At 44.4% G+C, this 25,877-nt stretch overlaps 2 protein-coding genes across 4 annotated transcripts in view; both read right to left on the minus strand.

The window, feature by feature from the left end:
* Positions 1–134: 134 nt before the first annotated feature.
* Positions 135–19,879, minus strand: AXDND1 (axonemal dynein light chain domain containing 1). The gene is given in 25 exon segments (XM_074833205.1): positions 135–253; positions 1,005–1,156; positions 2,026–2,117; positions 3,317–3,451; positions 3,602–3,739; positions 4,587–4,697; positions 5,678–5,774; positions 6,357–6,565; positions 7,237–7,330; positions 7,937–8,150; positions 10,847–11,081; positions 11,530–11,593; positions 12,439–12,605; positions 13,189–13,290; positions 13,409–13,463; positions 14,057–14,161; positions 14,595–14,735; positions 15,236–15,357; positions 16,078–16,183; positions 16,290–16,346; positions 17,452–17,537; positions 17,895–18,021; positions 18,641–18,741; positions 19,112–19,293; positions 19,783–19,879. Coding segments are annotated over 25 exon segments (3,090 nt in total). The 3' UTR covers positions 135–152.
* A 3,320-nt stretch (positions 19,880–23,199) lies between these two features.
* The window catches only part of SOAT1 (sterol O-acyltransferase 1), a 28,819-nt gene continuing 26,141 nt past the window's right edge, over positions 23,200–25,877 (minus strand). For all 3 annotated transcript variants that reach the window (XM_074832976.1, XM_074832977.1, XM_074832973.1), the window contains exon 16: positions 23,200–25,112. In XM_074832976.1, coding sequence (XP_074689077.1) covers positions 25,056–25,112 — 57 coding nt within the window. In that variant the 3' untranslated portion in view covers positions 23,200–25,055. The remainder of the gene's footprint in view (positions 25,113–25,877) is intronic.

The raw sequence follows: 25,877 nt of genomic DNA on the forward strand, positions 1-25,877 counted from the left end.
ATGTGGAAGTGGTAGAGCCAGCTAGAAGAACAGCATAAATGCTGGGATGGCAGAGAGATGTTGGGGTAGTAGGTAAGGAGTAATGGCAGTGGATCAGGGGTGAAATACTACTATGAATAGGCACGAAGAAACTACTCGGGCATTGCTGTTCTTTAATGTTTGATTTTTCTGGATCCCTTGGACTGGCCAGAAGTAGAAGCTTTGGGACTTGAGCAGGCTCTGACTTCTGAGACACTTTCTTGGAAACATTTTTCTGAAAGAAAAAACAACAAACCAAAGCCATTAAAAATACCACAGAGTTAAAATGTGCCCAAGGTGTCACATCCTTAACAAACAAATTAGCCTCTCCTCCTGCTTTGATGTCAGAGAGACCGGATACACTGAAGGACTAGGGGAAGAAGTTTTAATTCCCATTCTTTCTCCTTCTCCACATATTATATCTGTGTGGATTCAGCTGAGAAAGGACACACAGAAATCCTTCCATGCACAACAAACATGCGACCTAAGGAACTCCCTGCCACACCGTATGGGCAAGGTCAGTAAGTCAGCAGTGTTCAAATAACTCCTGGAGACAAGAGTGTCCTGTGTTATAAACACAAAAGGTCCGTGGCCTCTGAGAGTGAAGGGACCTGGAACGTTATTTCTTTTCTACCCCAAAATCATTGATCCTAAACAGATCTTCTTGACTGTAACAGGGAACACTCACTTACAGGGAAGATGAAGCCAATTAGTGATCACCTCGATAGAGGCCCTGTGTCATATGTCAGAATCAAACAAAATTACTTTCTTTCAAAAGCAGAGCACATTCTGTGGTTCTTTCTGTCCTGATCCAAAGTCATGGTAAAAGTCTTATTGTTTGGCATCTGACAAAGAGTCTAGACAAAACCCTGGGATGTGCCCAGGAGGAGAAGGTCCTGCACTAAACGGGAGACGAATGAGGTGTCCTCAAAGACTGCTTCCTTCTCTGAGTCTAGGAGAGGGTTCAGAATATTGATTCTCCTGACCTTGCCCTTCTTTGTGTGTTACTTCTGGGGTGACTTTCCCCTCTTTCTCCAGCTCACTCTCTAGCTCTTTGATTCTCTGCAGAGCTTCTTCCAGCTTCTCTTCAAGACCTTCAGATCTCTCCTCTGCATTCTGAGCATGGATCTCCGTTTCTCTGAAACAGAAGCAAAGATAAGGCTGAAACCTGAAATCTAAGCAGCTGCTGGCAGGATACCCAAAAGAAAGATTTAGAAAACTGAAGGGTTCAGTAGGACTGACTGACTCTGTAAAACACATTTATGGTTTCAGAGAAGGGCACTGTTAAATGATCTATAAGGGACATCATGGCACATCTATGTAAACCCTGCAAATTGAATTAATTTTAAAACTCAAGTGTTTTCTAGCAAAGGGTCTTCGCTGATCTTCACTGTGCAAGGGTAAATACTGACCACAGTCAATTCTATTAGCAAGACTAATGAGATGGGTTTACCCTGGATAATGCAAGCTCACAGACAAAACAAGAAGTATGAGGGAATGTAATTCAGAGTGCCCAAGCCTCTTTAAGCACGGAAGAAGTCGTTACCAAACACAAACCTTAATGTGGTTCTGCACAGAGACACTTGGGTGTTCCTTTGTTGTGTTCCCCCCAGTTAGGCACAACATTTCATGGCTGTACCTCCCAAGCTCCCAGGCCCTAGCAGGTACTGGAAGTGCTCAGCTGCGATCACATAACACCTGTGAGTGCTAACAGGACCTGGAGTATTAAGTAGTCTTGCAGAAAATCATCATGAGCACACCTCTGCAATGTATCTCATGAGTACACAAAATGAAAAGCCTGCACACAGATGAAGGAGAGCTGACATGGGTCATGTCTTCAGCCAACATAAATCATTGTCAGTGGCCTGAGACAGTCAGAACGTAAGGAAGGCAAAATTAAGCCAACGGATATTGGATGAAGCAAAACCTTATCAGAGAGCAGAACAGGCACTCCCATGGGATGAAACACTGCCCCGCTCATGCCTCCAGCACAGGACCAGTACTCACAAGAGCTGCACCTGCAGATGTTCCATCACTGCCAGGGCTTCAAACTCTTTCTGAGAAAAGGGAGTCGACGACTTGGTGGCAGTCATCTCCCTCTGTTTGGGAAGAGCAAAACTTTCTATAAGTGAACGTGAAACCAACAGTGCTGCATTTCATCTGCAGCATGTGCCTGGTTTGGTGCTGGTGTCTCAGTGCACAGTCATAGCACACAAGAGCTCTGTATCAGCAAAACATGGAAAACCAGAGGCTACTTCAGGCACTGAACTGATCTTGGCAGTAAAAATAGATTAAAATGCTTTTCTGACTCAGACAGGGAAGTCTCACTGGCTCAGAGTCTTGGGTTGCTGGTGTATTCCCTGGGATATAGAGGTTGGAGATGGCTGTAGCCTGACCAGGAGTGAAAAAACCAACAAAACAATACTCAGAGAACAGAAAGAGGCAGCTCCTCACAGGGTCCAACAGACATAAATCAGTTTTTAATCATCTGAAGAAGACAACCAGGGTTTTTCTGTAAAAGTAACTGTTGAAAGGCTCCTACTCTAAGCTTTAGAAGGTAACTGTGATTTCCAGGGATTAATTTCTGCAAATCAAATCAAAGCCCATAAAGAAATGCTCTGGCATCTCCCACTGTCACTCTGCACCAGCTGCTCACCTCTAAAGAATGGAGGGCAAGGCACACTCAGCAATGCAGCATGCTTAAGGAGTGGGACCATCCAGTGATTGTTTACTAAAGATCCACAATTCCTGTACTTCTAGGCTCCGCTCTGGATGGCTGACTGGCCAGGGAATGGCTGCAAAAGGCAGACCCTGTGACTTCTGAAGAGCAACTTTCCAAAGAGCACCATCTCAAAGGCAAGTGGAGAAAACAAGGAGGACCTAGGAGGCCAAAACAATCTGAACTTCTTGCTTCCCTGCTGTTGTGGGATCTCCCTGATTCTCTGAACCCACTTCAACTCCTCCCACATGCTCTGCACCAAACCATTTTCACCATCTTAGTTTCTGCAGATAGTCCTGGTTCAGACTACACACATCACCCGTTACTGGTCCCACGGAGGTCCTGGGGCTATGGCACTAATGCATGGGTCAGGAGGACAAATTGCAGTTGTGGTAACTGTGTTAATGATTATTTAAAATTGCAAGAAGAGAGGAACTGGAGAGAACACCAGCACCTTGCACTGCCCCAGCAGGTCTGATACAAGTGTTAAAGGGGGTATCATAACAGAGTCTGACTAGACAGCTAAAACCCAGCTCCAAATCTCTGCCAACAGGCCAAAACCACTGGTGTGGTGGAGACTCCTATCTCTGTAACCGACACGATGTCTGACTTCAGAGACTTCAGGTGGATGTTGGAGTCATGTCCTATGTATCTGATCATGTCTGCAGTGGCTGCGTTGTCCTCAGTCAGATAATCCACACCAGCACCTGACTGCTGCTGAGAGAGAAAATTACAAGAAATAGGAGATACCTCTAGCCTAGTGGCATTCAAGACAGCTGTAATGCCATGTTTCACATCGCATACACCAAGCAATAATTAAAAAGGCCCTGCTGGAAAGTAGCATATTGCAGCTACTAGAGTCACCTGCATAATAGAAAATTCCTCCTTTACTTCTAATGTTTCTTCCTCTGTTACGGGTTTTCTACTGCTGTCAGCATCTTCAGCTTCAAGTTCTTTCTGAGTTGAAGAAATGGTAGTGTCCTTAAGCTTCAATTGCAATTCCTGTAAGGCACTGTAAGGATCAGGTGAGTAGCACAGTCCCTTTGTCCATCCAAATAACCTAGGCAAAACGAACTAGTCTCTGACTTTTTCTTGCACATATTTAGACTTGGACTTCAGCCAGCTAGGAGAGTCCTGAGTATGAATACATTTCAAATCACAAATGAATATGCTAATTACTGAACATTACATAAGCAGGACTCACTGTGGCATACCAGCTTTGTATAGGTCATGGCAGGGAGAAAAAGAGAGGCAGCACGCCAGCTATAGCACTGGCTGTACCCAAAGTCATGAATAATGTCACTTTGCTTGGGGGTTGAGTTCAGAACTGATGTAAATAAATTGTTCAAGACAATATATCTAAATCCATTTCCTCATCATCTGAATTTAACCTATTTTGTATGAAAGTAGACCAATGCCAGGCCAACTGTCTATAAAACACATCTAATTGTCACAGGCAGTCTCAGACATCCATCTAGCCACATAAGGAACTAAACTAGTAGTTCAGCCTGATCTCCTGGGCAAGGCAACCACCAGGATTCCAGCCAAAGTCCACCCCAACAGATGAAGCAAAAGCTACCATGCACCATGACGAACTGATCTATCAGTGGGGTAAAATCTCCTAGCTCCACTGACGCCCTGGTTTTGCCTTAGACGTGCCCTCACAAGAAGCACTGTGATTTTTAACCAGTTCATCATAACACCTCATAGTTCTTAGCTGCTGCTTTGAATGCGTGTAGGTCTCCATGTGAAACCCTCCCTTAAACTGAACCTCGTTAAGGAAAAGTTTTGAAGCAGACCTTCATTCAAACTGGTTCAACCTAGAACAGCAAATGCAGCCTATATATACCTCTGATCCAAACAGGTTCCTCAGTTCTTCTAAATCCAGAAAGGAGACCGGAGTGCCTTTGATCTCTGAAAGGAGAAGGCTACACGCTTGAATCCAATTACAGCACTCAGTCTGGAAAGACATAACAGAAAATGATCATTTAGGGATTACTGAGCAGAAAAAAATAGCTGTTATTATATTAATTCAGTCAGCTAAGTAATTCCACCCTTCTGTCTTTATCTGTTCCAGGGACCTACCTGGACCCTTCCATCCTCACCCTACAAAGGAAAAGGAAGACACATTTCTCCAAGCTCTCAGACATGGCACCTGTCACCAGCTAATCACTCCCACCACCTAATTCCTTCAACAAGCTCCTCCTCAGGCCAGTGCAGAACAGCTGTCACAGCTGCTGCCCCAGCCCACGTGGAGAGAAATGAGTGTAAATCCCAGGGATTAATTTTTCACTCACTAAGGTAACACAGAACAGAAGCACAAGTATTTTCAATCCCTGCAGAGAAGCTTCTTACATTCCCTGAGGCAACGCTATTTGCCCTGTGCTCAGGAAAGCTTTAGGCTTCAGAAGGGTCTACCTCTCACATTCCTAAAGCACAGGCAAAGCTCAGCTAAACACTGGCAATTACACCGGTAGCAGTTAAGAGCTTTACCTCCAAGTGTAGAATAAAAAGGTGGTAGGTAGGTCATTTGACTACAAAAAGTTTCAACTGCATCTGTATAAAGGTATATTGCACCAAGTACCTCCAGGAAGTCCTAAGCACTGCTCAAGTCTGGATGTACATGGCTCTGGCAAGCTTTGAACCAGAGATGAACCTACTGCCATTCATATGGAATAAATCTCACAAGAGAGCCCTTATATATGTGCCTGAAACAGGGTAAGGAAAATATTAAAACTGAACATAGCCTGACCCAGGTTTATTTGCTTCCCAGGACTGCAGAGTCAGTAGGAAACTTGGGGGACCAGGGTAATCCATTGGAGTAGTGGGAGTCTTCCTCCTGCTTGAAACCTTCACATATATTTTTCTCCACCTTTTGCAAAGCAAATGCAGTCTCATCTACCCCAGACCTAGACAGCTGGAAACACAGGCACCTTTTACCTTGATCTTATTCAGCTCCTTCAGCTCAAAATCAGCTTCTGAATCCATCTCAGACCGTTTCTTTCGAACAACTGCATTGACAATCTCATGGCAGCAGCTGCAAAGATGCAGAACGTCAGCAGCCCTGCAGGAGTGCCCTCAAATGTTTTATTCCCTTCAGCCAGGATCCTGCTGCTATCAGCAAGGCACAGGAGCTATCTGCAGACCTCTGCAGAAGAGAAGTCTCCAGAAGAGCAATCCTTGCCTGCCCCATTCCCACAGCGACCTCCCGGACAGCGTGTCCGTGCCAGCGCTGCACTAGCCCACAGCGGACGTGTGAGCACAGATCCCGAATCAGGTGCAGACTTTGCTCCAGGTGTCCTGGACTGCAGACTCACTGCCTGTACTGCCCTTATGTCCTCTGGCAGTCATCCGCAAAGGTGTGGGCAGAGCCCATGCAATCAGATGCAAGCATGTTTTATAGCAGTACTAGGTATAAAGCAAGCACTGCCATTCTCTTTAGGTGTTCCTATCTTATTAGGTTCCCTACATATTCCAGTAAGGTCCATTTAGGACCTGGAAAAAGATCCAAGGACAACCAAATTGATGGGATCTGTTGCCATGATCAATCTCTCAGCACACTACACATTTTCTTCTTGAGAAAACCCCCTTAGATGAAATTGAAAACCTCTGCTGATACCTGACTATAGAACCAGAGAGTCTGCCCATCTCTGCAACGAGCTCTTCAGCTTCATGGTGCAGCTTACGAGCCCTCAGAAGTCTGAGCTCCTCATCCGTCTTGGTGTCTGACTCTTGCCACTGGGGACACTCCCAGGACAAGCGGTCTGCTGTCATGTGTCTCAGCAAATTCACCAGCCACAGGGTCAGGTTTCTGAGCAGTTCAGTCACCTGCACAAAACATTGGAGCAAATCTAAACCAGTAATAAATGGTCTTGCCAAGTAGCCTGAAGTCAGTGCATTTCACATAAGTCAATGTTCTACCTAATTCGATTTGCAAACTGACTGTTTATCATTTTTTTCTCCCATATTCATTCCCATTACAAACACTTCTTTTACCATCATGGATCTATCCTTCGCCCAGTTCTTGTTTAGGATCATATGCTGCTTATCAGCCATGTGGCACTTTCTCTTTTCCAGAATTCAGCAACAAACCAAAAATCACACACCACGCTTATAGAACATTTAAAAAAAAAAAAAATCTAGTGAGAGCCTCTAGTCTACGGTCCTGGGAGAAAGAAGTAAAACCACAGACGGCTAGGAGTGAAAACAGCTCTCTGAACAGGAAATATCAATGTTATTCCAGAGGAAATGCTTGCTAAAGATGAAACAATAAAATTGTGTTCGTGTGCTGTATAGGAGACCTTACAGCTATTTTTAGAGGAGTTCTCAGCTCCTTTGGCTGGAAGACAAAAACCACAACTCAACTCAAACAGGAAAGAAGGTATCAAAACAGAAACAAGCATTCCTCACAGCTATGCTCTGGCCGGATGGAAATGAAAGGGAAGGGTGAATACTAGATATAGTGCTCTTATCCCTAGCAGCTTCAGGCTTGCACTTACTTTTTCATTAAGATGCATGATGTTCTTCTCAACCTCATTATTCATGGACAGAACCCACTGCTGAATCATCTTAAAAAATTCTCTAGGTTCCACCCTGAAAAAAAAAAACAAATCCAGAAACAAAGTGACCTCTAGTGCACCAGACCCGAGGATCTCCTGTCTAAAAGACACCTTTTGCTTCCCAACTCAAGGAAAATAACATATTTTAGTACACCATATGCTGGAAACATGACACAGGCATTTTTGTTAATGCTATAGTTGTGGGCAAACTTGGCATTTGCAAGTAATCTCTTACATATATGTTATGCACGTGCTCTGCAAATAATTTATTTCCTGATGATATTTACCAAAGACAGTAGAGCACCACAAGGAGGAATATGCCCCCACAGATCTGACTGTAAATGAATCACATATTTTGGTTTTTCTTCAAATGTCAAGATTTCCCAAGCAGGTGGCAGTTCTGAGGGAGACAGTGATGTTCCAGGAGCGATACTGAAGCCAACAACTGTTTCCACAGATATTGCCAAATCAAATCAAATGAAAGGCAGTCACCAATCATTTTAACACTTCATGCTGATCACATTTATCCCACTGCCAGTTTCCTGTGCCAGGGTCAGCACAAAAGAACATTTCTCTCTCCTTGCAAGTGTAGTTTAACATACAAGGCCAGCCCAGACACAATTAACACATCTGTCCTTACGGGAAATGTGGTTTCTTATCACTCTCAGCTTCATGCAACTGGCTGGAGCCTATACAGCTCATCACTGCATCCACCTGGGCCAGCCACCCAGGAATCTTGTGATAAAATGCCCGCAGCTCAGCTTTGTGCATGCCAGAACCTCCCTTCGGCTTTTGCACCTTGAATAACCAATCTTCCATACTTCTCACCAAGGCTGTCAAAAACCTAGCTGTGCCTGCAGGGGAAGAAAATATGAATCTTTAATTACAATTCTTTCAGCCAACAAAAACAAAGCTGAATTCAAAGAGGGATGCCAAGAGGGATGAACAGCCTATGTGGGAACTGGCTACACTTAGGACTAAGAATGAGCTGTTTAGTAAGCACTAAATTGAAAGTAACCTGAAAGAAAATGGGCTTGATTTGAAGCTCTGACTTTCCTTCTTGTCTTGGCAGATTTGGCTACCTCATTGCAAAAAGGTTTAATGTAACTCTTTTTAAAACAACTTTGCAGTTACAACTCGATTCTCCAAAGATGCAGGTGATACAGTATGCACAGATGTGCAAAAACACCTGGACAAGGTAGTAAATGACTTGTTTATTCACTCCTCTGGCACATGCCGATGGATATTATCTGTTTGTTGGGGAATATGTTTGAAATGTAACAATGCTTGCTCTTGATAGCCAATGTTTAAGCTTTCTTTAAATCCTGGTGATGTCCTGGCCTCCACGATATCTTATAGCAAAGATGGCATATTAAGCACATGGAGGTTGTGACAATTTTTTAAAATATTTGAATGATGTTGATGCATGGCTGTTTTCCCACTGTACAGCTGTGGGGTAGAACTGGTTAGCTTCTCCTCTGGACTAGGAGAAGTGCAGTGAAGCAGTGTTGGGATGTCCAGACTGGTAAGAAAGGGAAGAGGTTACCCTCTGCAGAGCAGAGCCTTTCAGAGCCCCGCTGCGGGAGCCCCACTACCAGCCATGAGTTTTTAATGGCCAGGAGTCCAAGAAGAAGTAGTAGGAATAATATTGTTAAAGTTTTCCTGCCATGCAGCACCATCTTAAGAGCAAAGAAGAAAAGAGATGGGTTGCAGAGGGGCATGGGATGAGGGAGAATCTGAGTTCTGATCACTTAGATGTCGTTTGGCTATACTAGACCTTATACAGTATTCTGGATCCTTATTAAACAGCGGCTTGCTTTGGGAAGGCGGGCTGTGTCATTGCATTTGTCTTACAAACTTAATCAAGTTTACATCTTCAGCAAAAGAGAAGACCTAACTGGAGAGGTCACTCTCGTCCCAAGTGCCAATTTCAGAGTCAAACCCATCTTATCCTCACAAAGAAGGTGCACTGTGAAGGCTTTAAGAAGTGATCAAGGAAGACTGAATGAAAGCAAAGACCTTAAGCCAAACCTTATAAATTTCATATAAGTCCTTTCTTGTATCTCCTGTCTAAACCAATCTCATATCTCATTGTTCTCTCTCCATCTTTATTCCTTGTCATCAAATATCAAACCCTTTGTATTTCCAGCACATGCTGCTTGAGACCAGGTAATCAGATCTTAGAAGATAATAAATACTTCAGGTAACTGAGTGCCATTGCCTTACAGGACACAATTACCGTGTTCTCACTATTGTCCCTTACCTATTCTTTATAATCTCTTTCATTTTCACTGTTTCTTACCAAAGATGCAATGTAAAGAGAAGGGATACCTTTTCTTTTCTGCTAAAAAGCCATTACATTACAATGCAAAAATGAATCCAAGCCATTCAAAATACAGTGCCTTTTATAGATCAAGAGAATACTTCTCTGTAGTCCAGTTCTCACAGCCTTTGTTAAAATAAGCTAGAATCCCTTTTTCTGGAGTTTACTGGCTGAAGCAATTTTGGATCATATGTCTGTGCTGTGCTGCCTAGCCCTTTGTTCAGATCACAACTAACTATCAAGGCTTCTGACAATCTGCTGTTAACTTTTTGCCATGCTGGTGTCCAGCCAATTATGGCCCCATTCCTCCTTTTTTCTCTCTCTTTCTAATGAGAACTACTGGGAATATTTATTTCCTTTAGCTGTGTCTTCAGATGGACAGACCTATCATTCTATCTCAGCTCCTTTCGTAGGCTGAAATATAACATGTAGGGTAAGGTAATGTAGGAAAAGCACAGGATAACCCTGAGTGAAAGAATAAGATGACAGTATAAGAAGCAGCTTCGCAAACACGAGTAGCACTCCCTGACAGCACATGTTCAGTTTAGCTTTACTCCCCTAAAAGGAAATAAGATGATTAAAAAAACATCAGAGATGAAACTATTCTGAAATCAGAAACGAGTCAAGGTCTTGCAGAGGCAAAGGTTGAGAAGGTTAGTTGCAAATTACCCAAGAGTTGTTTGTTATCTTACACAGGACATGATAACTCTATATCAGCAAAGAAAACATGTATTTACATACTTTTTTATCAGGATAATTCAACATCTAGATTAAGATAACTTTGCGTTAGTGATAGGGTAATAAAAAAAGTATTACCCTCTGAGACAGTGTTATCTGGTTAATGATCTTCAAAGTGATGTTTTACTTCACATTTTAAACATCCATTCTTTCATTTTACATTTATTTTCTTTTCCATAAATTATCCACATAATCACAAACCACCCACACTCTCTCTGAACTTAACACATGACTTCCCTGTGTCATATCCGCATTGCATGTTCTTTGCACTGTACATTTAAAATTTCGGATATTCTTTTTACGTGTGACTGCGAGTCAAGTTTCTTGGAGTTTATCCCTTGAATGCTCTTGATTCCCAGCACATATCTGGAGGTCAGATTTTAGCTTTGGAAAAGGCCAGTACCGATTATGTCAACTGGTCCCTTATTACCCACTACTTTCCTGACATCCCCAAGGAAAGACTGAACTACAGAACTGGTCAGTCCTTACCGTTATTCCCACTTATCCTTGTATTGTATTGCTGGTGGAGTTCACGTGTCCTTTGGTCGATTTCTGCCAGGGCAGCGTGCTGTGGAGGCAACGCTCCAGCAGAGTCCTGGTGTCGACTGAGCACTGTTTGTCCCAGCTCCGTCCAGTGCTCCTGCAGGCTGGCAGTGTTCCTCAGACCTTCCGTCCGCCCTTGGTGCACTTCCCCTCTGTACTGCTCTAGGTCTTCTTTTAGCATCCGAATGGAAAGTAGCAAGCTTGCCGTGCCCCCAAAAGTTGGATCACCCCTTGGCTGCTACAGAAAGGTGATGGGAATCAGGTAAGAGAAGCGTGAGGGATCCATGAGCATAAAGATATTGCAAATGAGTGGATAGCACAATAAACTGGAAACTTATTGGTGACAATTCTGAGTGCTTCTGCGGGTTAATACCATTTATCAGTCACCAGAGCTGTCAGGCAGACAGTGCTCAGATGCACCACTAAGTTTAATGCACTGGCCAAACCATGATATTGGTCAATTATAATTTCTCACATGTAGACTCTCAGCTTAAGCTTCAGCACAAAAGATTTGACCTGATATGTTTTCGTCCACATTTGTGATGGGCAGAGATGCTGGCTCAGCTAACACATGGGAATTTGCTGAGCAGATACCACTCAATAATATGACCAGTCCCCCCAAATCTTACATTTATCAAGTTCTTGATATCTTGTAGGATTTCATCCTGTAGCTTTTCATTCATTGGAGAGGAGCTAAAGCAGAGGGAAAGAAGGGATGAGAGCTGAGAGAAAAAACTCCTTTAGTATCCAAGGTAAAACCAAGAGTCAAGATATATACTCTATGCATACCAAGTTAGTGATACAAATTGTAACTTGAAAGAGAAGTAAAACCCACCAGGCCCTACTCAGCCAGGGATTTTTATTCTCTCACTCAACACAAACATTGGGTGTCAGTTAAGAAAATATGTTACTTCCAGCAAAGACAAAAATCAAATTCAAACATATATTGAAAATGCAGACATTATTAACTCTATGATTGAAATCTATAAAGTGATGTCTTTTGTTAATGCACATGCTGTGTATATTTCTGCATTTTGTACTTGCATTTATGCTTTGTTTTATTTAACATATCACAACGAACTAACAAAAAGCCTGCAAAATATAATGACCTTAACACAGAAGACGACTGGGTTTGAAGCCTCATGAGTCTCACATCTGTACATGAGAGAACTGAATGCTCTATTGAAGCACTAATGCCTGTGCATTCAAGTTAAAATGAATCAAACTAAATAGAAGAATTCTGTTACAGCAATGACAGCTGCACAAAGGACACTCTGGTTTGCAGCAGGAGGGTACAATCCTTGCTCCACTGAATTCAACCACAAACCCACTGGAATTACCATTAGGGACCTGATTATCAAAATAAATGTGTCAAGCAGAAAAGTGGAGCAGTGAGGGACATGCAAATTGCAGATCATACCAAATCTCACTACACCTGAGAGTCAGTGCACACTTTGCACTGGGCCAGTGAGACCTACTGTCACAAGGCAAAGGTTGAGGGAGCTGACTGCTACCCCTGGTCCCTCTGGGCCACTCACGAGCCACTGCTGTGGAAGTACTGAAGCTGCTTGTTGAGGCTGCTGCAGACAATTCGCAGTTTTCCCCAGCTGGACTCCTCGGAACATTCTATTTCTGCTCCAACGCGACCCAATCTCTCCCTGAACTGCTCAGTCTCTTCCTGCAGATCAGCCAGGTCTCCTGTGTCCTGCAGGCATTGGGCAAGACAGTGGGAAAAGGGACTGTTGTCATGATTATTTTAATATGAGTTGGAGGAATTGTCCCTTTGCCCTAGCTATTTTGAGATATGTACATATCAGAGATCTGGGAAATGTCTGTAATTCCACAGCACAGTCCTCACAAACCCTGTCAGAAAGGACTAGGGTGGCTCACCCTCCCCAGGCATGCTAGAACTGAGAGCTTGACTCCTTGTTGCTTGTATGCTACCGAGAGACTGTACAGCCCCATACCTAAGAGGCCAAAATTACACTAATTACAACTAGTTTTGGTTTTATAGAGAAGGAATGGGGTGAGGGAAGAAAGCCACAAAAAAAGGGGAAACAGAGGAAAAAAAGAAAAGTCTGAAGTAGAGAAAAAGGGACATGGAATAAAGAGAGAAAAGCAGACAGAGACTGAACTCATTCAAATTTTAATGCTCGTTTGAAACTAGACTATGATTTGAAAATTGAAATAACAGCCAAAGTACCTAATGCTTTACTAAGACCTGTAGAGCTACATAAATCACACATACACACAGTTTCAACAGGTACCTATCACAGGCAGGTCCCTACCTTTGAGGCCAAGAGGACTATGAAATGCTTGAGAACATTGGTCAGTGTCTTTTCACTAACATGGAGCCTACGAACCAACGTCAGCTGGTCTCTGTCTATTATCTGAAAGAAACGTTATTATCTGCCTTGTTTTCTTCTGAGAGGAAAGGCATCTGACAGTAACATGGGAGCTTTACCATAAATGAAATGAAGATCAAGTGGTTGAGTCCACTTTCCTTACAATTAAATCTCTAGCCTCCAAGACAGCCCCAGAAGTTCTGCTAACACATCTTAAACTTGAACGGCATGAAGTAGGAGATCATAAAAGAGGGGGACACAAAAGCACAGAATTAACCAAGAATGATATTTTGTGAGGAAGTGTAAGAAATCTGGCTACGATATTCTAAGTTGTGAGGAATAGGAAACTTATTAGTCAAACTGATCTCTGAATGGAAATATTAATTTCACAGAAGTTCTTCCCTGCATGGAACCTGGAGATCTGTACCAAAAATGCTGTGTGAATTAAACAGTTTCCATTTAAAACACACACATGTGAAATACAACAGACCTCAGAAAATGAGGTTAGGGCAGGTATGAGATGTGTTACTACCCAATTGTATTGAATAAAAGGGAATTGTATTGAAGGAAAGGGAATACCAGCACCTGAGCAACAATGCAACTTTCATGACTTAAAACTAGAATGCTTTGAACAGCTTTCTATCTCTTGGAGGAGTTTAGGATTTATAGCAAATTAACAGCATTTGTCATAAACAGCCAAGCTCTTTCCCCAGAAGGAAACCAGTCCTCACCTCTCCTTCCCAACAACCCTGAGAGAACAATACCAGCATGCTGCAGAAATCTCCCAACCTCAGCTTTGAAAGCAACTTACTTTGCATTCGCCTTAGCCTCCTGCATGTCTGCAGCTAGCTCCTCTTGAGCTTTTTCTGCTTCTTTAGTCACTTTGTGGTCATGTTCTCGTACCTCGTACGGCTCGCTGAAACAGCAAGGAACAGTCTTAATGCAGCTTAACCTAACCCAAAGGTCTCTACTCTGGCAAATACAGACCGGTGGGCCCTACGCTATCACACGGGGCTCTCTTCCTCCACACAATCACCTCTCTGTAGGTGTGAAAGGCATCTTGAAGACCTCCTCTTCCCATGCACGCGTGTTGCACCAACAACCCCTTTCTGCAGTCCCCCACCAACGAACCTCCAGCACGCTAAGGAAAGAAGGTGGCTTTGACATTATTTGGCACAAGGGGGTGCAGTGAGAGTGTGAGGAGGCTCAGGTGTCGTCCCTGTAGCTCTGCTTCAAATCATAACACTGTCTCCCTGCTCCTATGGGAGGAAGATTAGAAAACCGAACAAAATCAATGGACTAAGTTTAGGGCATAGAGATAATTTCTTAGCATCAGGCAGGATTCAGACCTGGCCAGCTGTTCAACAGTTTCTTTAAAATAGAGGAGTTCTTCAGTAATATGTCTGCTGACCAACCACTGTGCCATCATTTGTTTGCAGAGGGTCTTCATCTGTTCAGGAATCCGCTCCAAGAGACTCACGTACCTCTGCCTGCAGTAAAATGAGTAAAAAAGGGTATTTACCTGAAAGCACAGATCTCTCTTACACCATCTGAAGACCCCTTCCTTTCACTGTACAGGAAGGTACCTAGAAGGCAATCTTTTGAGTGTTTGGACTGCAGATTTTAATAACCCTGGAACAATTTAATTGCTACAAATAGTGGTAATCTGAGCATGGGAACCCTGGCCATTTTCTACGTGTGAAAACTTCCACTGAAAAGTCACACCAATAAGGTGCCCACACTGTCAAGTGTGGTGACACTGCCACAGAATTCAAGCTCCAGGTTTCCTAACAGAGGCTCGTTAGCCCCAGCTGTAAACTAGGTGGGGAAATCCCATTTCACTCCTGGCATCAGACCCCACACCTGTTACATCGCGACGGGCTAGCTTGGCTGGGCCAGGACATTAGGAACGATCTGCAATAGCTGATACCACTCCCAAGAGGGCACTGTCATGAATCAAGAGGGGGGCTAAGGGTTGGCTAATGATGACCTGAGCTTCGAAAGCAGCTGTCCTCTCTCCACGCAGTCCACGCTGACCTGCCGAATCAGCTCATGGAAAACGATGTTGTAGATGTTCTGCTCCGCCTTCATCAGCTCCAGCGTGTTGTGCAGCTGGCAAACAGGCGAGAAAAATCACAGCCTTGCAGAGCCTGGTCAGCCTACTCCTTTAACAACAGATCAGCGCCAGTCTTATTTCTTCTGAAGCAGGTTTCCTTCTGAGGCCAAAATACTAGTAAAGGTAGAAGGGGGAAGGGAAAGACCCATCCTGCATGCATTCACAGATTCATTTTCAAACATGTTATGCACTATCCTGACTACTCTCCTGTCAACATCCATGGGAGCTTCTCTGCTAATTCTAGCTGGAGTTCCTCCTGAGGCAATGCTCTGCATTTTTCAAAAACCCTTCCCCACCACCAAGCAAGAATAACACAAAATAAGGCAAAGAAAGGTAAGATGTTCTCTGACATCTGCTTTTTAGGTGTATGAAGGTTTCCAATGGCCCATTTTGTAACACAGCAGCCTATCTCCCAACGAAGAGATGAGACAGCGACTGCTTTCATTCCCCCATAGTAATAATACCAAATGCATTCCTTTCTGGCATTTTGGCAGAAATGTAACTTTCTACACCAGCAAGTTATATGTTTGTTCTTTGTGGATCAGACAAAGATGAAGAGAAGCTCAGGAGAAGAAACTCCTGGTTATTATAAGACCTACAGGCAGCTGACTTGGGCAGAAACTAGCTTCCAGCAGGCACCTTAAGCGTAGTAGGGAAAACAAGATGTTATTTTTCTGGGTGCAAGGAAGTTATTTGGGTACAAGTGAGTTATCCACCTGTGAAGGTCCTGTTACTCTGATTAGCCTGTCTACTCCAGCTTTTTCCAACATGCTGTCCATCACCTCCATCAACTGGATGACCTCTAGCCTCCCAGAAGGTTGTCTGACAGACCAAAAAGTGACACATCATTATTCTGTATAGCATATTATAATATTTTCCCAGGAAATGGCTGTTTTTTTCCAACAACTTCATGCAGGGTGGTACTTACATGGATGGAAACAGCCGTAGTTTCTTTTCATGGTCTTCGAGCAGTGTTGTGTATTTTCTGAAACGAATACAAATGTTAGAATTTGATTACAAAGTAATCCTTCCAGTGTTAGCTAAGGGATCCCATGCTCTCCTTCAGTCTCTCTGTCCCATGTACAAGCTAATGAAAGTTGGAGAGGCAGAGGAGGGTCTACAGGGTTGCTCTTTAGTGGGAGCCTAATGAGAGAATTGGACCTTCTGCAGCTGTTCCCCCAGCTGGAGCTCCTTCTTCTTGCCACTAACGACAGAAATCTTGTAGGAACCTTCTCCCTTTAAGACCTCTCATGGTACTTGGCAAAGAAGTGACCAATGGATTTAAAAGTTACTGGTGGGGCCAAAAAAGCACCACATACCCACATCACACCCACCCAGAGGCTGATCACAGGAGACCATTGAAATAATAAGATAATATTCTGTTACATCATGTTGGCAAAGAAGCCATGAGGATTTCACCCCTAATCTTAGCATTTTAATCCTTGAACAATAAGATAGAACCTCCTTTTAAATTTATTAAGTTTTCTGGAGAGATCAAGGGGAATCTCAGTAGCCTTTATTGGGTGAGGCTTAGTAAACTCAATTAAAAATTCACAGCCTGAAAAACTGGAGGGGCGGCAGGGAGAAGAAAAAAAAAAAAAGATCACAAACAAAAAAACCCCACAACCCCCAAGCGATCAGATTCAAGATGCTAGCAGTTCTATTCAAGCATAAAGCAAGAGTAAGCTTGGCAGGCTCTGGGTAGCTCTTTGTGGCAGAAAGCAATTCTAAAAGAAAAACAGCAAAACAAAATAAAGAAGCAAAAAACTTCCAGAAGTTGCCTCAAGGGATCAAACCAGACTTCAACTTTTACATTCATGTCCAACTACCAAAACTCCCCTGAGAAGCAGTACTCATGTACAGGAAATTCTGTTAGCCACCCCAAGGCAGCAGGGACAAAGGAGGGTCACCTTGCTCCACAGGGTTAACTATAGCCTGGTCATGAGCATGGGACTTGCACACCTCCCTTTTATACTCTTCCATTCCCAACAGCAAGAGGGGTATTTGGGCAGCGTCCTCAGCCTCTCATCACTTTATCCCCCTGCTCTGAACAGTTAAGGACAAACCCTTGTAAACCGGAAATCACTCACTCATCGAAGTACTTCAAGGGCAAAACTCCCCGGTTCTTCAAGATGTGAAACTCCTTGGGAACCAGACTATCTGCTAGGGCTGCTCGCTAGGGATGGAAAGAGAGAGATCATGAAACATCAGCCTAAAAGACGTGCACAAACTCCCAGTTCCTTCCTACAGAGGACACAGGTTTGGCAGCTGGGAGAAGGAAGCTCATGTAACGGCTTTTCACGCTGCTTTTCCCTTTTCCACTCCATGAATCCAGAGCCTGACAGAAACAACCTATGTCCGAAAGCAAATTGAAACAACTAACACTGAACTGAGGTGGGAGAGCCAGAGGGCTGGAGCCGCAAGGACTGCTGCTGAGTTTTAGGATCAGGGTAACATCAGGACATGTGTATGAGGACCTCCCTTCTCCCAGCTAGTGATACACACAGGAAAAGGCCTGAACAGCAGCACTCACGGGAGTATGTAGGACTATACGACGGCTCCCTCTCTGGTCCCGACAACCCTCAGAAAAAGAGCTTCTGCCAGTCATTGCTTTCTTAGCTTCTTGGCCAGTTGCAACGTCACACAGGTAAGAGACATCCCTGAAGGGAGGAGAAGAGCGTGTTTACTAACCCACGTCACAGGTAGCCCACTGTTCCCTTACTGCCGGTCTAAACCACACAGGCTTGTTCTGCTCAGCCTAAGGCCAGGTTTATGGCCAGGACTCCCTCCCCTGGGCCAAAAAAGACAGATGAGTTTATCTTTTTCAGACAGATTAGCCTCGCATTGACTGTTGCTGGCCAAAGACCATTTTTCATGTCTGCTGCCAACACCCTATCGCATATGTATCCAATGTTTGATAAAGAGCAAAATATTTTTCACTTCCTAGCACCATTAAGCATCACTTATTTACAAAGAAGTTTAAACTCTTCTGACTTAGGGAATAGCTTTCTTTTCTTAATCATGGATCACAGAGCATCCCTGCCAGCCTGGCATCCTGTGGAAGGACAGTTCCAAGAATTGCTCATTTTAGTAACTCTCATATTTATTATTCCTGAAATATCTTTCCCTTGAATCTCTCCAGCCCGAACTGGGACAGGACAGTTGGTCCATTCATCCAGCCACATTAGATGGCACAGCCACTTACCATAGGAAAAGATCTGCGTTTCCAGCTCTAACGTCTTTCCATCGCCCTGGGCTGCTTCTCCCTTCTCTGCTTACCTTCCAGCGGCCGTCAAACTGACAGGGTGGTCTGTCAGGTGTCTGAACTTGCTCTGATGATTAGAGTAATGCCAAAGCCGAGCGGGGGTTTGCAGGCAGCCCTGCAGACAAGGCACACGTGGCTGTCACTTCTTAGCGAGAAACGTGCCCAGGAGTGGGAGAGGTCAGGATACCTGTCTAAACAAGCTCTGCGTCATTATTTCTGTCTTGGGGCTAAAGAAAGCGGTGTGGACAAGACAGCCTCTGCAAGGGCTTCACAGCAGCACCAGGGTGCAAGCACATTTTGCAGGGACTGGAAGGCAGCACTTTGGATCTGCATCAAATAGTGTGGTCAGAAAAGTGATGCAATGTAAGATAAATTTATCTTATGAGGTCAGCAAACTTTCCTTTTGCCACGCAGTGAATGAACACACCCCCCCAATGAAGAGATGATTCTGGACAGGAAAAGACAGGAGATGGAAAAACACTCACCCTGAATCCCATTGGGGTTTTGGTGGTTTTCAGAGACCGTAAGTGCTCTGAGCTGTAGAGAGAACTACTGGCACAGGTCAGGCTTCAGAAAACCTCCTCTGGAACAAAACTGTGCTCCAGGGAGGAAGAAACAGGCCTGATGTGGCCAAGCATCCTTGAGGCACCACTCAGCTTGGGGATCTCTGGAAAATAGCATGTCAGGACAACTTCAACAGCATTTATTCTGCTGGTGAAAGAGGAAGCAAAACCAATGATAGAATACAGGGCTGAGAAAAACTGTGACAAGATGTTTACCACCTTACCCCAAAGCATGGTCTAAAACACAGGCAGCGAATCCCATTTTTAGTGGTGGTTAGATCTTCAGTGAAGCCTAGAACAACAGTTACCTTCTACCTATGGGAGATAAATCACTGGTCACACGACCGTGGCAAGCTGTCAGGTACACAGGTGACAAGGGATGCTGTAAACAACTAAAATTTCCTTGTCTCCATTAAAGCCATTTCCCTTCTTGTGGATTGCTAGCAGTCGGCTTTCTGCAAAGATACAAGTGCCCTAAAATATCAGCAATTGCCTAAATAAAGGCAAAACTTCACGCGGAGAAGCATCCCGCTGTTAAAGGGAAGGTGGAACGACGGCGAGTCAGCTGTACAACCCCCCCAGCCCAGCCCTACCTGAGCTGTCCTTGCTGACTGAGCCTCCCTGCCAGGCACCCCTCAGTTTCCTTCCATCCACTTTCGGGCCAGGAACTGGCACTCCAGTTGTGGGCATGGTGAAGGCTTATTTTATTTTAATGTTTAGCCAAGGAAATCTACAGTAACGAAGGATCTAGAAACAGAATTAAACCCGCATTTATACTTCACAGGGTTAACAGCTTAGTTATTATTGTGGAAAAAAACCCCTTAGGCCTGACACAAGATACATAGTTAGGAAGAAGCCCCGACGCTTTGCTACATCCTCCATAGCGATGCTTGTTTTTCCATCTACAAACTGCATGAAGAACAACTTTCTTTTATATGTTTAACTGTAGTTGTCTCCAATTATTAATCTTACCACTTTTTCTCCTTAGAAATATCTTACTAATGGAAAAAAAATGGTATTTCCATTAGTTTCCTAACCTCCATGAATTCTCATCTGAAGCCTTTTACCCCCACTAGCCTTGCTCACATATGCTCTTTATGAAGTGCTCTTGGTATGAAAATTTTCACAGAATCATCTAGGTTGGAAAGGACCTTTGAAGATCATCTAGTCCAACTATCAGTTGTATCTTTGTGTACTGTGGTTTCTAATTAGGTTAACGACATTTCTATGCGTTCAGATCCATGTCTGAGGGTGTAGGTATAATCTGGGAGTCATCTTGCCAGGTAGTTTCTTGTCTTGCTGCATACATAAATGGTTTCTTGGAAAGAAAATACACAAGCTTGCTAAAAAACTTCTGACAGAAGAAAACCTTTTTTTCCCCCCCTTTAACAGCTCTGTTTGGCAGTACATGATATTCCTGCCAGAAAGGATGGGAAGATTAATGGCACTGTTCTATAGCAGCTACAGTTTAAGGACACAGACAAGACTTGACTTTAAAGCATGTGGTGCACAGCTGGAAAATATCACATTAAGTTCTTGGCACACAAACCCTTTTCAGTCACAAAATAAAGGCAGAAATCACCAAGATGATATACATTTGGCAGTAGCTCCAATTTAATATACATTAAATTGGGAGAGGTTAGAAACTCTGGTCTGTTCCAAGAGCTATCAACTCCTTCCCCGTGCTCCTCTCCAGCACTTCCAAGGACATCCTCTCCTCCCGGAGACGTGATAGCCAATACACAGCTTCTAAAGCCCCAACTGTCCTTCCCAGCTGGTATTCAGCTCTGACATTTCCTGCTCCTTTTTAAGACCTGAGGAAAGGCTTGTGTAAAAGTTCCTTCCTCCACACCCAGCCGAGGGAGATCTCCTCCCTGCCCTCCAGCTGTCTCGCCTGGCATCTCCAGGTTTGGGTCTGCCACAGCCTGGCTGCCTCCATCTCTCTGCCCTCCTTGCCCTTGGAAAGGGGGAGACTTGCAGCCCCAGGGAGGGGGGGCTGGGGGGACTCCCCAGCCTCAAGCCACCCCACCCCCATGAGCCTGCAGCCCCCCAAGATGGCCCAGCTCTACCCTCCCCACATGGGGATCAGCAGAGGGGCTCCCCAGTACCTGCCAGGCAGCTCCACTCTGGTTTCATCACCATGGAAACACAGGGCTCTCCCCACCTTCTGGAAGATGCCCTCCCTCCCACCCTCCCTCCCCCCAGCCCAGGGCTCTGACCCACATCATCTCCCCCCAGCAACCACCTTCCCATACCTCACCCTGCCCCCAGCCCCACTCCCCTATGCCCTTTGCAACCCCATGCCCCCAAATCAGGAGCCTCAGAGAAAAAACAGGCCAAGGCAATTTTTTTTTTTTCCTCCCCTAATAGCAAAATATATTTCAACTGCTGTAATACAGGAGATTATAAACAGCTCTTCTGCGTGACAGGACAGGGTACAGGTCGCATACAGGGAAGGGCTGGTGCCGGGGCCTGGGCACGTAGCAGCGGGGAGGGGCTGGCAGCAGCGCAGGGGGGCTGCCGGGCCGTCCCCGGCCTGTGACCCCCTGCTCTGCTGCAGGCAAGGGGCAGCGGTGGCTTCTCGCCCTGCCTGCGAGCACAGGAGGAGAGACCAGGCGGAAGGAAGGCTCGGAGGCCCTGCGGGGAGCTGGCTCTTAACCCCGACACTGCAGAGCATGGGGGCTTGCTCACACCAGGCCGTGGTCCTTCCAGCCCAGCCACATTCAGAAGGCGGGAGCTCACACAGTTGGGTTTTCCTTTAGCGGGTGGGCCGATTCATGTAATCCATGCCATTTCTTATTAGAAAAATACATCAGGATTTCCCCCCTTCCCACCACAGCACGTAGCACATGTCTTGCTTGGATGGCTGTCACGGGGTAGCACACGGTCAGCAGCTCAGAGGCAGGGCCGCTCCACCCCGGGAGCCTGGAACCGAAATACCCCAACAGAAAGGACGTACTAGGCATGAAGACTCTGCACAGGTTCAGTCTTCCTGAGAACAAACTGTTATCTGTGTGAAAACCAGGACACATTTCACCATATTAATACTGATTTCTGTGATGTTACTGAGCAAGGAGCTGCAGCTGTACTGGCTGCCATTCCAAGGCTGGAGGCTTCCCACCTCAAAACTGAGGGAGTTACCATGGAAGCAAGCTGCACAGTTCTTGTGTTGGAAAGAGTCACAGACAACAGTATGTATTATTATTAAGAACTTGCGAAGGGCAGGTTGTGAACCTTAACATCCTCATTATTGACCAGAACACCATACTGCTAGCTCTGGCACTCACAGCCTATGAAAACTCAAACAAACATGGTGTAATTGATGCTAACTAAACAAACAGTGTGCAAAAGACTTAGTATTTCCCCTCCAGCACTCTTGAGAAAAATGAAAATAAGCCCACATTCAAAAGCAATTTAAAAAACCCATGAAATTGAAAGTAATCCCAACTGTTAATGCCCTGACAGCATGGTTGCCAGATGCCTTGATCTACAAGGCTAAAAACCTCAACTTGTCAAAAACAAAGGCTAGTTCCAATAGCTGAGCATCCCTTTCTGGTTGCCTTTTGCTTGCCAGATGCTCAAGCCCTCAGGCTTCAAACAGTGAGAATGCTGACACAGTAAATGCTGATATTCTTTGTTAGGAATATGACAATACCAGCTGCAAGGAAAAACACCAGAACTTGGCAAAAAGTGCCATGATTTGATCTCAATTTCAGAACGCTGAGACAGTAGCAAGACCTGACACAGGCATCAAGAAGACAAGTCCCTAATCCATCACACCCTATTTGAGTGCAGTTACATCTGTACAAAAGTGTTTTGAGCACCACAAAGTACTGGACTGAATTTCACCCTATACTAAGGAGGTGACAAGATTTGGCCAAAGGGTGGGGTTTCTTTTTTTTTTTGTTTTTCTCCAAAGGAAGCTTAGTTGCTCCAGCACTTCTGTCCCTTCGTCTCACAAAAGGTATGGTGAAAGATTTAGGATTAAATCAAACATAATGAGGATGAAGTAATCCATTTCATTCTCAGGATTTTATATATTAATACTGCCAAGTTTGAGTATATATATGAACTCCTTCCTCTGAAATTAACCCACCTGTTTCAACAAACAAGTTCTAGTACAAGATATTTTCAGAGGAGAGCCACATACACAAACACTGTATTTGGCAAATTTGACCTGACACATCCTTTCTGAAGAGTGGGATTCCTTCTTAAAGAAAACTGAAAACCTGGAAGAGTTTAAGTATCACCTAGGTTTCATGAAATTACTTTTGACTCAGGTTTGTAAAAACAGAAGCCCAAAAGATAGTCTGAAGTGGATTGGGAGACAAGTCTGTCAACAGTCCCAATACTGACGGTATCAAATACCTATGCTGTAAGCCAGTAAGGAAAAACTGTCACCAAAAAGTGCCAATAAAGAACACTTGAGTAGTTCAGAAATGCCTGTGACCAAAGTTGGGGTACCTCCACCAGGTTACCCTCCCTCTCCAATAATGGGAGCTGCAGTTCCAGTAAAACTGGAGAGATATGTACCCAGATACCATCAAAGTTCCCTTTTGTGCTTAGCATCTGACAGAAGAAAACTGAAGGGGACTCTACCTAAATAATAGATATTGAAACACCAAATTCACATAATGCTTCTCCCTTTAGCAGTGTGTATAGGAGGATGTCCTACCTCTTCAGAAAGAGGGCAATACCCAGGAAACTGATCTGCACCCAAAGTCCCCAAAAACAGGAGAGCAGACACAGGCAGATGAAAAAGCAGCTCTGACTCCAGCCACCGGCTCAACCTGCATTTCCCACCGACTGCGTTAGGAGCTGCTACAACACACGTTGGCGAGAGGCAGCAGGACATCCTGGCTTACTGAACTGGACGTAGCCATTTCAGATGTACATGCTATGTACCTGTGAAGTCGATTGCATTTCCTTACAGTTGGGTTGTAGCATTTCAAATCTTTCACACTAAAGAAAGCCTTAACAACTTGTACACCTTAAAGCACCTGCCAAATCAAAGCAAAAGCTCTTTTACAAGTTAATTGTGTTAAAAGAAGTGATTATCTGGAGCAAGAGAAAGGAAGAGCTAGAATAAAATCTATTCCTCAAGTCTCAAAGGCCTTCAGAGAACAAAAACGCTATAAGTCAGTTAGAAAGTTAATGAATACAGAGAAAACATAAATTTTCAGTGTAAAAAGTCATACAAGGACTGCACACACTGTGCCCTGCTTCTGAACCTGATTCTCCAATGCAGCCACAAGTAAACTGATAATCCCCTCTTCCTCTGCCCATTTTAAATCTGTAGGCAGCCAACATACATGGAATACAGTTCAAAACCATCCAGGAATATTTTGGCTATTTTCAGAGCAAGGAGGCAAATATCCTGTTGCTCTGCCACTTGTCCGCACCATAGCAGCGGACAGGATCACAAAGAATGTAAGTTTTGTAGACATCCCATTGCCAAAAGGGAGAAAAAAAAGATTGCAAAGGGATGGCTAAGGAAGATGGACGGACGCCAACAATGAGCTACTAGCAAAAATCTGACTAGACTATCTATTGTCCAGAAGAGCAGCAGCTTGGGGGATCCCTGGATGAGTAGGATTCCAGTAGACTCCACCTTCAGCTCAATGTTTTACTGGCATGGAAATGGCTCAAAGTGGGACAGCATGTAGTAGATGCTGCCTATGAAGCCTGTTGCAATCCAGGTCAACTGGTTTGCCTCAGTAATGTTTAAAAAAATTACAGTTTCTCCCCAATAATCAGGAGGCACAACTTCCCTTAGAAAAAGTCCGTAGTGAGTTAGGTCATTGGTCCAAATACTTGGAGGACAACTCTGATTTTCTGTGATGACACGGCCAGAGCATACTATTTTTTACATCTTCATATGACATGACCATGAGCGTGGTTTTAAGTAGTCCAGGAACGTGGGCTGCAAAACATGGAGAGGTAGTAAGTTAGTCACAGGCAAACAGCACCAGCTGCGGTGTGGTCTGCTGAAGTCAAACTTCCCTAACAGGAAAGATCAAACCGCATTTTCACATCCTGAAACCCTATTCTTATCCTCCCTAAACAGTGTGGGGAAGTGTGGCGACAGCCACAAGCTGTCTGCTTGCTCTTTCCCCCAGTTCTGATACATCAGGTAAATGCTGTGCTGTATCAAGAAGCCAGTCATTTACAATGGCAAACTCTTAATTGAGGGGAACCAAACTTAAAATAAGAGTTTGCCTGAGGATACCTTTGGTTAAAACTGAAACAACTACGACAATAAGAAGTTTTAAGTACAACAGAATCTGGTGCCAAGAAAACTAACTGTAAGTCAGAGAAACTAACACCAACAAAACCCCAAACTGACCATTTATAGGCAACCAATTCTCACTGCCACCCACTCTAGCCTGGGAGAGGCACAATAGGCTCAGTTTTTGTGGGCCTCCTAGAGAAGCTTCTCCTGACCTCATTGGCCAAGGGCTGCAGTTCCATTCACACAGCCTGAATGGCCTAGCGTACTCTCAAGTAGTGACTTATGTCCTCAGAAATGTGGGAAAAACACCCTCAGTTTCAATACTACCGGCATAGGAAGAGCACTAATGAAAGCACTTTTATTAGAAAAAGGTTTCCTAGATTCTCTACACTCCTAACGAACTGATACAGCGTACAGCCAGAAAGGCTCGTGCCACTTCTGCCTTTTTCTGCAGAG

This window comes from Strix aluco, chromosome 8 (genome assembly GCF_031877795.1).
Source record: "Strix aluco isolate bStrAlu1 chromosome 8, bStrAlu1.hap1, whole genome shotgun sequence".
Taxonomy (NCBI): domain Eukaryota; kingdom Metazoa; phylum Chordata; class Aves; order Strigiformes; family Strigidae; genus Strix; species Strix aluco.